The 12,342-nt window shown below is 45.6% G+C and overlaps 1 protein-coding gene across 1 annotated transcript in view; it reads left to right on the top strand.

The window, feature by feature from the left end:
• Positions 1-8,824, top strand: part of col16a1 (collagen, type XVI, alpha 1) — a 40,384-nt gene extending 31,560 nt beyond the window's left edge. Inside the window, exons 32-50 of the mRNA XM_060044087.1 lie at positions 45-193; positions 345-399; positions 513-548; positions 908-971; positions 1,454-1,525; positions 2,233-2,286; positions 2,541-2,585; positions 3,429-3,473; positions 3,709-3,762; positions 3,951-4,004; positions 4,219-4,269; positions 4,397-4,486; positions 4,583-4,618; positions 4,771-4,819; positions 6,215-6,405; positions 6,640-6,703; positions 7,066-7,239; positions 7,610-7,687; positions 8,193-8,824. Of these exons, the coding sequence (XP_059900070.1) occupies positions 45-193; positions 345-399; positions 513-548; positions 908-971; positions 1,454-1,525; positions 2,233-2,286; positions 2,541-2,585; positions 3,429-3,473; positions 3,709-3,762; positions 3,951-4,004; positions 4,219-4,269; positions 4,397-4,486; positions 4,583-4,618; positions 4,771-4,819; positions 6,215-6,405; positions 6,640-6,703; positions 7,066-7,239; positions 7,610-7,687; positions 8,193-8,386 (1,555 nt within the window). The 3' untranslated portion in view covers positions 8,387-8,824. The remainder of the gene's footprint in view (positions 1-44; positions 194-344; positions 400-512; positions 549-907; positions 972-1,453; positions 1,526-2,232; positions 2,287-2,540; positions 2,586-3,428; positions 3,474-3,708; positions 3,763-3,950; positions 4,005-4,218; positions 4,270-4,396; positions 4,487-4,582; positions 4,619-4,770; positions 4,820-6,214; positions 6,406-6,639; positions 6,704-7,065; positions 7,240-7,609; positions 7,688-8,192) is intronic.
• The last annotated feature ends 3,518 nt before the right edge of the window (positions 8,825-12,342 follow it).

Here is a 12,342-nt window from a genome sequence, read left to right as displayed (position 1 = left end):
CGTCAGCGCCATTACCCATCATGCACTTGGTGAACATCATCCAGCGTGTTATATGCTCATTATGCAATCGTTAAGCACGTCAGGGTGTGTTTCCGCGGTAACCTCTTCGTTGCTTCTCCTCCCCTCCTTCCCCCTCTCTGTCCTGCAGGGTTCACCTGGTACCCCTGGCTTCCAAGGACAGGCCGGTGCTTCGGTGAGGTCAAGTCCTAAGCGCCGTGGTTGTATTTATAGGTTCCTCGTCATTGTGTCCGTATCGGAGGTGTGTCGCTCTAACCTTAGCCTTTACGGTCGTCTACTCCACACCCTTGCTTTTGGTTTGAATTACTTTTTTCCTCAAAACTCAGGGAATCAAAGGAGATTCGGGCCCAACAGGCTCCGAGGGGACCCAAGGGTGAACAGGTATGAGTGGTTTGTGAGTAAAAGGCTCAAAGAAAGGCTTTTGTATAGATGTTTAGTGATGGGACTATCATAGCCCTTGAAAACACTTTAGAGCCTCCCTTTCTTTCGTCCAGGGTCAAGCTGGAGCTCCAGGGTTCCCAGGATCACAGGTTTGTGTTAAATATTCTTTATACGGTACACAATTCTTCTTTCTCATGTTCTCTTACAAATTAGGTCTGTACTGTAACTTTGTGTGTGTGTGTTTATATGTGTGTGTGTGTGTGTGTGTGTGTGTGTGTGTGTGTGTGTGTGTGTGTATTGCTGTGGGTGTGGATGTGTGTGTGTGTGTGTGTGTGTGTGTGTGTGTGTTTGGATGTCTCCTGGTGTGTGTGTGTGGATGTCTCCGGGGGTGTGTGTGTGTGTGTGTGTGTGTGTGTGTGTGTGTGTGTGTGTGTGTGTGTGTGTGTGTGTGTGTGTGTGTTTGGATGTCTCCGGGTGTGTGTGTGTGCGACTGTGCGTGTCTCTCCAGGGTCCCCCCGGTCTTCCCGGTAAAAGCGGAAGAGAGGGCCCCCCCGGGACCGAGGGCTGAGAAGGCAAGTGGGATCCATCTGTTAATGGCTTACCTTTACCACTAACCTTTAGGTAGTTGAGCGGCCATTAGTCACATTTATGTGTCGTGTGAGTCCTGCGTTAATGTCTTGCTTTGTCCCCTTCACCTTACTCACTCGCTCCCCCCTTCTAAGTTTCTTTCTCTAACTTTCTTCCTATTTTCTGTCTCTTATTCACGAAGGTTTGTTCTCTCTTTTGTTATTTCTTACTTTCCTTCTTTAATTTATTCGTTCACTTTCCTTACTTTTTATTTCAGGTTTTCTTTATTTCTGTCCCCCTTCATCTTTCTTTGAATCTTTCATTCTTTCTTGACATCTGTCTTTCTTCTATTCATGCCCTCTTATGTTAATCTAGATGATCTATTCTTATCATTTCTTCTGACATTTCTAGTTTCTTCCAGTTTTTTTCCACCTTTCTTCCTTATTTTTCTTTTCATGATGTCTCCCTCCCCCTCTTCCCCCTCCAGGGTAACGACGGGGCCCAGGGTGCCCAGGGCCAGATGGGCCCTCCAGGCCGTGCTGGATCACCAGGACTCATGGTACACGTCTATAACATATCTTATAGATATCACCATGTTATTCTGTTGTATTCTTAGGGTGCACTAACACTAGGCCATCTGGCTGTGGCCGTTGGCCGTCTTCACACCTAACCGTGCTCAAATGGCCCCATTGTTCTCTGGCCTGCACTCACACGAGGCCATCTGGCCGTGGCCGTTGGCCGTCGCAGCTGTGGCCTGGCCACGGAAGGCTCTTGTACATACGTCATCACGTCGTAACACGGCATCACCAAGCGTCCGCTGCTTGGACCATAATAAAGTCTGCCGCCAGTCAGAGTTTTAACAACAATGGACAACAACACAGAGAACACAGTTGAACTGCTTGACGCAATGTTTACCGTTTAATGGGAAAGAAGGCTTGTCGCCTTTATTATGTCCGTGTTCGTCGCATTGACTATACGTCATCCAGCTCAGGTTGCGTAGCCGTGCATGTGCGCGTGTCGGCTCATTAGCAGATTTGAGCAAGGTGTGAAAACGGCCACGGCCAGATGGCCTAGTGTGAGTGCACCCTTAGCTCTAATAAACAATGTGAATCGTGTGTGTGTGTGTGTGTGTGTGTGTGTGTGTGTGTGTGTGTGTGTGTGTGTGTGTGTGTGTGTGTGTGTGTGTGTGTGTGTGTGTGTGTGTGTGTGTGTGTGTGTGTGTGTGTGTGTGTGTGTGTGCGCGTGTACTGTGCTGTGCTGTGACAGGGCCCCCCAGGCATCGAGGGATTGGATGGAAAGGACGGCAAACCAGGACTGCGGGTAGGACTTTTTCTTTTCATGGCTCATCCTGGGTGAGTCAAATACGTGAAAACATAGACATACTGCTATTTCTAAGAGGATGGTACAATGGAGTAAACTTGACTTGTAACCATCTCTCTCTCTCTCTCTCTCTCTCTCTCTCTCTCTCTCTCTCTCTCTCTCTCTCTCTCTCTCTCTCTCTCTCTCTCTCTCTCTCTCTCTCTCTCTCTCTCTCTCTCTCTCTCTCTCTCTCTCTCTCTCTGTATGTGTATTAGGGCGAGACAGGCCCACCTGGGGCAGCAGGAGCTCGGGGGATGCCAGTGAGTACGACCTTTGAGCTCTGCGTGCTCCCATTCTGTCTGCCTGTTTCATCTTCGAGGTGTGTTTGTTGTACTTAGTACCTGTGGGGAATCTTGGACAGCGTCGAAAGAATCGTTTTTTTCCATCAATGTCTTTGTGCTTTACACGCTTGACCGCGCTCTCTTCAGTGTGAGCTAAGCCCCTATGAGAGCGCTTGGCGCTGAACGAAAGGCTGGGTTGTGTTGGCTCTGATTGCAAAAGAGCTGCTTTGGTTCTCCAGCGGCACTTGTTGATGAATGATCAGTAATCGACTCGTATTGTGTTTCCACTGGTGTGCGTTAAACACAACCAACAAAGTGCTGATTTTTTGCAACACAGACTGGATGATTAACCAATGGAGCCATCAAATAGTCTGCCTATTCTGTTCGTTGAGCCCTTTGACGTTTGTAGGTAAATGCGTTCCACTTGTCTCCACAGTATTTTTTGTGTTCATCTCTAAGTTAAGGCACATTTAAATGCAACTGTATCTGCCTGTGGCATTGTAGCCTAGTGAGCATAATGTCACCATGCAACAATCACTCGTTTCCATAAGCATCTTAAGCAAAGATTCTCTCTCTCTCTCTCTTTCTCTTTCTCTCTCTCTCTCTCTCTCTCTCTCTCTCTCTCTCTCTCTCTCTCTCTCTCTCTCTCTCTCTCTCTCTCTCTCTCTCTCTCTCTCTCTCTCTCTCTCTCTCTCTCTCTCTCTCTCTCTCTCTCTCTCTCTCTCTCTCTCTCTCTCTCTCTCTCTCTTTTGCTGTCAGTTTTTTTCTGCTCTCACTCACACCCCTTACTTCTCTCTGTGTGATGTCTGCCCTTCTCCCCAGGGATACAAAGGCAAGACCGGTCACACCGGCTTCCCCGGAGTGAAGGTACGGTACCGCCTCACTTCCTTGGTTTGGCCACCTCTCTCTGTCAGTCAGTTGGTCTGTCTCTGTGTCTGCACATTGTAAATACTGTAGTGTGTGCTGGAGATGGAATTCAATGTTATGTTGGCCTTTCTTTTTGGCATTTTTTGTGGCTTATGTTCCACAAAAAATGCTTAAAATCGTCCTTCCCTTTCGCATGAAACATTTTAATATTTGTTTAATTCATTCATTCATTCAGGGTGATATTGGACCCTCAGGTCCAGCTGGACCATCAGGCAGGCCTGGACATGACGTGAGTGCTGCCCATGCTACTGCATTAAGGCCCTCTCTCCATTCTGTTATAAGTCGTTCTACTGGCCCTTCAAGACCCTTCTGTGTTGGAACTCGGCTGCTGTAATAGATCGGAGGTCAGATCGACACAGACAAGCCGTGATGGTTAGCAGCATCGCTCATTTAGAACCGTCTCATCTTCCTCCCCAGGGGGACCCCGGCACCCAGGGGGCCATGGGACGTCCTGGACCCGCTGGTCACCTCGTGAGTTTATGACCCTTGTCCCCTTTGAGCAACGCTCCTCGTCTTTTTTTCCCTCGCTGTCAGCTAGACACGACGCTGTGTGGTTCTGTGATAACGTGTCTGTGTCTCTGTGTGTGTGTGTGTGTGTGTGTGTGTGTGTGTGTGTGTGTGTGTGTGTGTGTGTGTGTGTGTGTGTGTGTGTGTGTGTGTGTGTGTGTGTGCGTCTTCCTAACAGGGCCCCGCCGGACCAGCCGGGCCCCCAGGACCCGCCGGGCCAGCTGGATTGGTGAGAGAGATGTTGTGAAATGTATCAAGCTGACAAGCGTGTGTGTGTGTGTGTGTGTGTGTGTGTTTATCTGTGTGCTTGTGCCCACCTTCCTGTGTCTTATCTCCGTCTTTCCTCTCTTCACCAGGGCATAAAGGGAGAAAAGGGTCAGGCAGGAGAGAGAGGTCTGGGAGGGATGGGCGGAGCGCCAGGACCCCCCGGGCATCCAGGACCCCTGGTCAGTCCCCCACAACGCCTTCAATATTCCAGTGACATTTGACCAATTCATTTTTGTAGCTTTTTGTAACAATTCCTTTTCCTCTGTTTCTTCCAGGGAGATCCTGGCAGCGATGGTGCAGCCGGTAAAGATGTACGTGAACTTTTATGAGACTATTCAGGCCTATTTGGGGCCTAAAGAAAAAGCTAATCCCTAATTATAGATTCAGTTTGTTCCTCCAGTGTTATCCTCCGACGGCTGTTCATTTGTTGTTCCCTTTGTTTTGGTGTTTGTTTCCCTGACAGGGAAGCGCAGGTCCAGCTGGGGAGAATGGACAGACCGGTCAAAAGGCAAGTGTGTGTGTGTGTGTGTGTGTGTGTGTGTGTGTGTGTGTGTGTGTGTGTGTGTGTGTGTGTGTGTGTGTGTGTGTGTGTGTGTGTGTGTGTGTGTGTGTGTGTGTGTGTGTGTGTGTGTGTTTCTGCATTGTATGTTTGTGCGTGCGTCGTTTCTATGCGGATGTGTGTGGGTGTGTGTGTCTGACAAATCACCATATCGCAGCCACTCACCGCCACAGCGGGCACGCTCAAGCTAAGCTTTGCCCTTTATTTTGCTGTCTACCTCAGCAGCAGGGAGCCCCGGTTACCCCCCAACACACACACACACACACACACACACGCACACGCACACGCACACACTGACAAAGAGCAGCAGTGCTGAGTGGTATCTATCTGCATGCTCAGCACGACCCACAACCTAAAACAGTTATCAGTTCACCCACCCCCTCTCGCAGGCTCCGGCTCACCTTAGTTACACTCCATCTCTCTGGACTGCGGGGCCGGCCTGCTAGCTATAACGCTAGCTAACCGGCCCCCTGGCACGTCCTTGCCAGCGCAGCCACAACACCACACGCTAGCTAGCTAGCCGTGGGGCTGGGATACAGTGATAGAGTTGTTCCGCGGGGCTCTGGCATAATGCTATTAAACGGCAGCGGCGAGATGCTGGATGAGGCTATTCGTCACGCTGACACGACAGCATTGTCAGGGCTCTTAGCTACGGCGGCGGGAAAAACAAGAGGCGAGCGAGACGGGGAGGGAGGAAGACAATCTGTTCTATTCTACTCTCCGCTTGCCTTTCGGTGTTTTTTTTTTTCGGAGGGCGGGGTAGGGTCTGGTTCGGCCTTGACTGGTTAACATTAGAAGTCCATTATGAAGCTTGGTGCTGCCATAAATCAATGTTCCCTTGCGCCTCTCCCCCCCCCATGTGCATGTGTAGAGGGACAGGAAGCTGCTGTGCTGTTGTTGCTGCTGGGGGAAATGATACCCAGAGTTACCCTGCGGCCTGCCGTGTGTGTGCGTGTGCGTGTGTGTGAGTGTGAGAGACAGAATGTAGCCACAGCGTAGAGGGAAGGAGTGAGCCCAGTCATTCATAAAAGTGGACGGCTTTCACTTTGAATATTGAAAACTTCAACGTTAATAGTATTTAATATTCCTTGATATTCATTTAATTCAATATTCATTGATGATGACATTATATGTGTACGAATGAACCAGTGCAGGATAGTCGTTTTAAGGGTGTTTGATCCCTAGGCGTATGAATGTTCAAAGGTTCCAACCCCAATGTCTAACAGTCTAGATCTAGGCCTCCTTGAGCAAGATGTTTCCCCTCCTTCCTGACATGTATCTAAAATCCTTATGCGTCTTTTTGAATCGTCATAATCTTTGATGATATTTCATTATCCCCTGCAGGGAGAGGCAGGCGCCGCGGGCCAGCGAGGAACCCCCGGAGAGAGGGGTAGGCCGGGACTCCCTGGAGGTGGGGGATACCACTCCAAGGACGCCCAGCCCATGCTCGGCCCTGTGGGGCCCAGAGGCGAGAGGGGCAACACGGGCTCTTCAGGACCCCCTGGCACCTCAGGGAATCCAGGGACCCCCGGAAACGACGTAAGATACAGTGGCGGTGTTTGGGAATGAAATAGACTCCTGGTTCACTGCTTTGTGTTTACTGAGAAGAGTTGTAAGTTAAGATAATGTGACAAAACATTTGAAATAATTTGTGTTTTTATGTGTGTGTATGTGATTACTCCGCTACCTTCTTGAGTTGTTAATTAAAAAAAATGTAATCGTCCTCATGGAACTTTTGATTTTCAAGTTTTTCTTTATTATTTTCTTCCACAGGCTGTGGTCAACTATGACGAGATCAAGAACTTCATCCGCCAACAAGTCGTTAAAATATTTGATGGTGAGAAAGACCTTTGAGGGCCTGTGAAGGTTTAGGCTTTTGTAGACTACGCCCAACTGTCAGGTGTTTTCGAGGTTTTGATCAACAAAAATATGTAATGCAAGGGCGCTGGTTTTCCAACAAGCTACTCACAATTTTTTACTCATTGTAGCTTATATTTGTACCATTCATTACAGACAGATCATTATCTGAGCTCCCACTCATGTCCCTTACTTAACAGAATGTGTAGACGCCTTTAGACTAGAAATGCACTTGCAGTTCCACTTTGTTATTGTGAGGGACAGGAAAGAGAACCTAAACCTCTGAGTCCTTATGTGCTGTATAAACGTATTATTTGAATTCTATTCACACTCCCGCTCCAGAGAGGATGGCCTACTTCATGTCCCGCTTGCCAGCGCCAGTAGAGCAGTCCTCACCTGGCAGACCGGGACCCCCCGGTAAGGATGGAAACCCGGGAAGACATGGAAACCCAGGGAATCCCGGCCAGCCCGGAAATATGGGCAGAGAGGGACGAGCGGGACCCCACGGACCCCCCGGTGAGCAATCAGTTGATCTCAAAGTACATAAAGAGGTGCTGAACCCCAAAACTTGTATTCATGTAAACGCAGTAATATGAATCAGTGTACTGGGTTTGATCCCCAACATCCTCAGCCTAGTTGCAGTCCTTGACTAAGATGCATAATGACATTCACTGTAACTCATAGGTTCACTATTGCTTTGAATGAGGCTAGCTTAATCAGCTAAATTACTCAATGGTAGACGTTTAACTTATTATTATACGATTTTTCAAGCAATTCCCATCCTTTTTCTCATAAATCAATGACATATTTCCTTCCTTAAATTCATTCAGTCATTCATTCAGGGTGAGAGGACATTGTGTGAAACATGTGTCTCTCTGTACTCCAGGCATACGAGGACCCAGTGGGGAGAAGGGCGAGAAGGGTATCGGAGAAATGGGAGACATAGGACCTCCCGGTGCACCAGGTTAGTCCGCCTGCATCTTCTCTCCCAGGAACCAACCGATACGCTTCCACACTCTGGTATAGATAGAATGAAACTCCTCTTTTCTGCTGACCAACGAAGCTGATAGCATTTGAAGCTTGATTCCATGACGCATTTCCAATGCATCCACCAGAACACCAAAATAAATGTAGTGGATCCAATCCATTGCAAGTGTTTATCATCTGCTTGATTCATGTGAACGGAATTGATCATAATGAGTCTGCAAAATATCTCCTGATTCATGCAATGCTGTCTCGAATGTGAGACCAACGGCAATTTGAGTCGTCGGTTTGGCGTCTGATATCATATTCTCAACAGTGTGAGGGAAGTGTTCATTGTAAATGTTTGAGAACTGCAGACGACCGATTAGCGTTGAGAGTAAATGTAACGTGTCTGCCTGTGTACCCTCAGGCCGAACATAAAAAGAAACATGAAACAAAAGAAAAACACATGAAGGTCACTGCAAGTATCTCCCTCTCTGTTCCAGGTGTTCCTGGACAACCAGGCTACGGCAAGATGGGGCCCCCAGGCTCCGTGGGCCAGCAGGGAGTCCCCGGGGTCTCTGGAGCTCCTGGGAACCCCGGCTCCAAGGGCAACGACGGCCGCTGTAACCCCGGGGACTGCAGGAGCCACGAAGTAGAATACGCCGGCAAGGGCCCGAATGTCAAGGGCCCCTGGTAAAACGGAAAGTTCAGAGGAGGGAGGGAGGGGGGGGAGGGAGGGGGGATTGACAAGAATCAAAGGGGACCAAGATGGAGACAGAAAAAAAGAAAGAAAAAGAACACAACCCAGGAAAGGAACATTGTGGAGTCAGCCCTCAGCAGACCAAGTTCTGCTGGAGCACATTGACCGCTTCTCAGCAGCTTAGTCCAACCACCAGCTGCTGATGGGTTGACTCAACCACTTGAAACTAATCTCCCCATCAATATGAAAGAGATACCTTCCTGGGACATGGGGCCATGGCATAATCACCAGCATGTAAATGTCATCCACTTATTTCTTCTTGCAAATTATCGTTTATTCTTTTTATTTTGGTTACCGCAAAGCTTTTGTTGTTATTATTTTTCGTAAGGCTTCACCCTGGTCACTGCTTTGAATGCGTTTATTTTTTACGAACGTTCTTACATTTTAAAAAAGTTACTAAAAAGGGAATAAAACACCCGTAATTCCTCCGTTTCTACACACTGTTCTCGGTAGATCCCATTTGCTTGTCACTGGCTTTATCTAATAGACCCTTTTACAGTTTGTGCGCAACGAGGTGACAAAAGTGTGGCAAAGGGCAATGGTTTGTCATTGTGTATAAGGGCATTACCCTCAAAAGATCAGAAATTCTACCTAATCAAATTGACAGAAAATAATAGTTACCGACTTCCAGATCTGGGTGCCGTTAGTGATAGGGTAGAAGACATGAGAAACCGGCCCACTGTTCAGTGGAACGATTTTGCTGGAGAAACCTAGCATGTTCACTGGATACACATTAAGAGCATACATCTCTCTACCATTTCCATAGGCGAGTCCAGCGACAATTATAACTTTGAAAGCATGGTTTTCCTCAGGCGGTCGTATATCCTACCAGTGTATAATAACAACATCTTACGACTATTATGTTGGAATGAATTTAGGACGTGTCTGATCTTATGAGAGCAGCTGTTCTCTACGACTCATCAAAGCCAGCGTCATTAAAGAGGCCGTCAATCTTTTTGTTTTTTTGGGGACCACTCAATAAATGGCAATGATATTTTAGTTTTCCCTGGTAGGAAGGAAGACAACCCCCAACACCACCAACTGGCTTTTAAATCCATGATTTGTTACTCGACTAGGACGGCAAGGCTCAAACGGTACACACACTCGGTTTACGGGACAGCTCTCCTCACGTACAGAACATCAAATACAACTTGTAAACTCTGTTTTCTGTCTTCAAATCCTCCCCAGCCACAGACAACTGTAATACGAGAGGCTGAGAGGCTTTTGTTGTATCATGTAAACGTCTCATGTAATTAGACAAGAGGCTATGAGGCTATTGTGGTATTATTTGAATGTCTTAAAAGCATGAAACCTTAGAAACTGCCGGTCGCTATTAAAACAGTTCCTGACGGAATTCTGGACAACTAAATATCAGCTGGTCGGATATTGAGACTTACAACCAAAGACACAACAAACATTGTTGGTGCTGTCAACTTTTATTCCAATGTAGTGTGTCTGATAATCGTCTGAATGAATGAGGCAGTAGAAGAGGGAGTCGGAATTGACAATGCAGCATCGCAGCATCTCAGCTTCCACCACTCAAGCCTTAGTTCTTTCTCAAACTATTTGAAAACACCACTACAAGCTCATACATTTTAACTGTAGAACTGTCCATCTGTATTAATGTCATAGGACATAGTACAGGATTTTATCAAAAATAAAAATCCCTTAACTTTCTTTATTTCTTACTTTCTTTAATACTTTATTTCTTCTGGAAACAGATCGCGTTAACAACTTGGTTCCTCTTCCACAGGTCTGTTTTGTACATATTTATATATATATATATATATATATAATGTTTTTTATACTTCCTAAAACATTGTTAGGAAAAGAAAAGAATGGCCACGTTTTCAATGTGTTATACCCCATGGTTAAAATGCAATTGAATGTGAAAGGGATTTCTTTAAAAGGTTTGTAGCTTTCTCAAATACAATAATGTGTCTTTAGTGATAAAACAAATTATTTATGAGAGAAAATTGCCTATGTGCACGAAAGCAAATTGTTTTTTTTCATCAATTTTTCAATTATGTCGCTCAGTGTCCTTTCTGTTCAATTTTCTCGGTAAATGCTGCCATTTTAATAACCCATTCCATTGTGTAGTCCAATGACCCCGTCTGTAGCATCTGTCTTTTCTGTCAGGCTCTGGTTCAGCTAAATATGAACTAGCTCTCATCCTCTGTGCTTATTCAATGCTGTTAACCCACTTCACGCAACACTCTATGCCCCTCTCTCTCATCACATTTATACATAATTAATCATAGTCATAATGTGATTCGGAATGCATGTTGACACAGGATGAATGTGTTCTTCTTCAAGCCCTCACGTTTACACATGATTAATCATTGGTCCATTTGGTCTGGAGGTATGCAGTTTTTTTTTCTTTATATACAAAACAACATTTTGTTGCTTGCTCTGTAGAGATTAAACAAAACACAAGGAGTTCTGCTGCAATGTTCAACCTGCTGGGAAATGTTTTTATGTAACAAACTTGTTGAATCACTCAAAGCTACCAGTTGCACATCCTGGCTATTTACTCTGTGGTTGTTCTCTTAATTTACGCCCCTGTAGCAGAACAGAAAACTGACAAAAATGCCTTTTGTCAACCTGCATTAACCTGTGCTTACAACTAAATATGTTTTCTTTTTGTTACTCCCAAACCCATCTAGCGCCTGAACATACTTTCTTTGTTATATTTGGATTAAACATTTCAGGAAAAAAATAAGCAATTATTGAAATGCAAAAGTGTGCTGGTTCTGTCTCTTGACATATCACTCATTGTATCTTAACCATATATATATATGTATCCCTTTGTTGTTTTTCACCCTCTGCCAATGTCTCTCTCCCAGGGTCCTATTAAAATGACATCTCACCAGCACAAGAAGCTGGTTGTCATCAAACAGAATCCCTTTCCTCCCCTCTCCTCTGTGCCCTAGTTCTCATTGCCCCTATGTGCTAAGAATCATCACTCCTCGCCTTTATGGAATACAATTCCACAACCCCAAAAAAACATATTCTGTACTCTGGAATTATAATATTAATATTCTGGCCCTCTATGTGGTGAGTGGTCCAAACGGGCTGTGATTGTCTTGTCATTAGCATGTGTGATGAAAAGAGGTGTGTGTAGGATGAAGATTGAGGCCCGAAAGCTGGAGAGCTGTACAGAATGTCCACAGTCCCTCAGAGACGGAGAGAAATCTTGATGGGACAGGAGAAATAACTGCTGCACACGTATCGTAATTAAGGTAGGCAATTTATCTCAGAAGCATTTTCTGCTCGTTTAAATTATACATATCTCCCAAGAGCAATCAATAGATCAAATCCAATCATTGCATTCTGCTCAAATTAAATGATTGGACGGCCTGTCTGTCTGTCCACTTACCGGGCTACCTGCGCAGAGACTGACCGTGGACTGATATCACAGATTCTTCCTTGGCTTTGGAGACAGGCAAGAATGGAGGACTGGTATTTTTTCAGTTGGGATGCTTTAAAATCGAGCTATCTTTCTGTTTTGTCTCCAAATTGCCTGCCCATAGCTTTAATGAAGTATCTCAAGTATAATCATATGATTCTCCAGGATGATCGGTTAAATTAAGGAATAATTATTATTTGAGGTGTTCATTTAGCCTAATTTTGATATTTGCATAATTAGTCTTAATGTATAATTAGTTGCAAAGTTGTGGCTTTATAACCGTTTATTATATTTGGGTGTGAAGATGTTCTTTTGTTTCGGCTGTCTGGCCGAGGCCTCTCTCCAGGGAAACCTTATATGAAACCCAACAATTCCATTTAAATTTTAAGTCCAGCCGTGGGGTATTCCATTTGAAAAATAATTTGCCTAAAAAAAATATTTCTGTTCAAACGATAAGGATGTTCTCTATAGGCTCTTAAATATA

Source organism: Gadus macrocephalus, chromosome 22 (assembly GCF_031168955.1).
Source record: "Gadus macrocephalus chromosome 22, ASM3116895v1".
NCBI classification, from domain to species: domain Eukaryota; kingdom Metazoa; phylum Chordata; class Actinopteri; order Gadiformes; family Gadidae; genus Gadus; species Gadus macrocephalus.
This window is presented reverse-complemented; position numbering and strand designations above follow the sequence as displayed.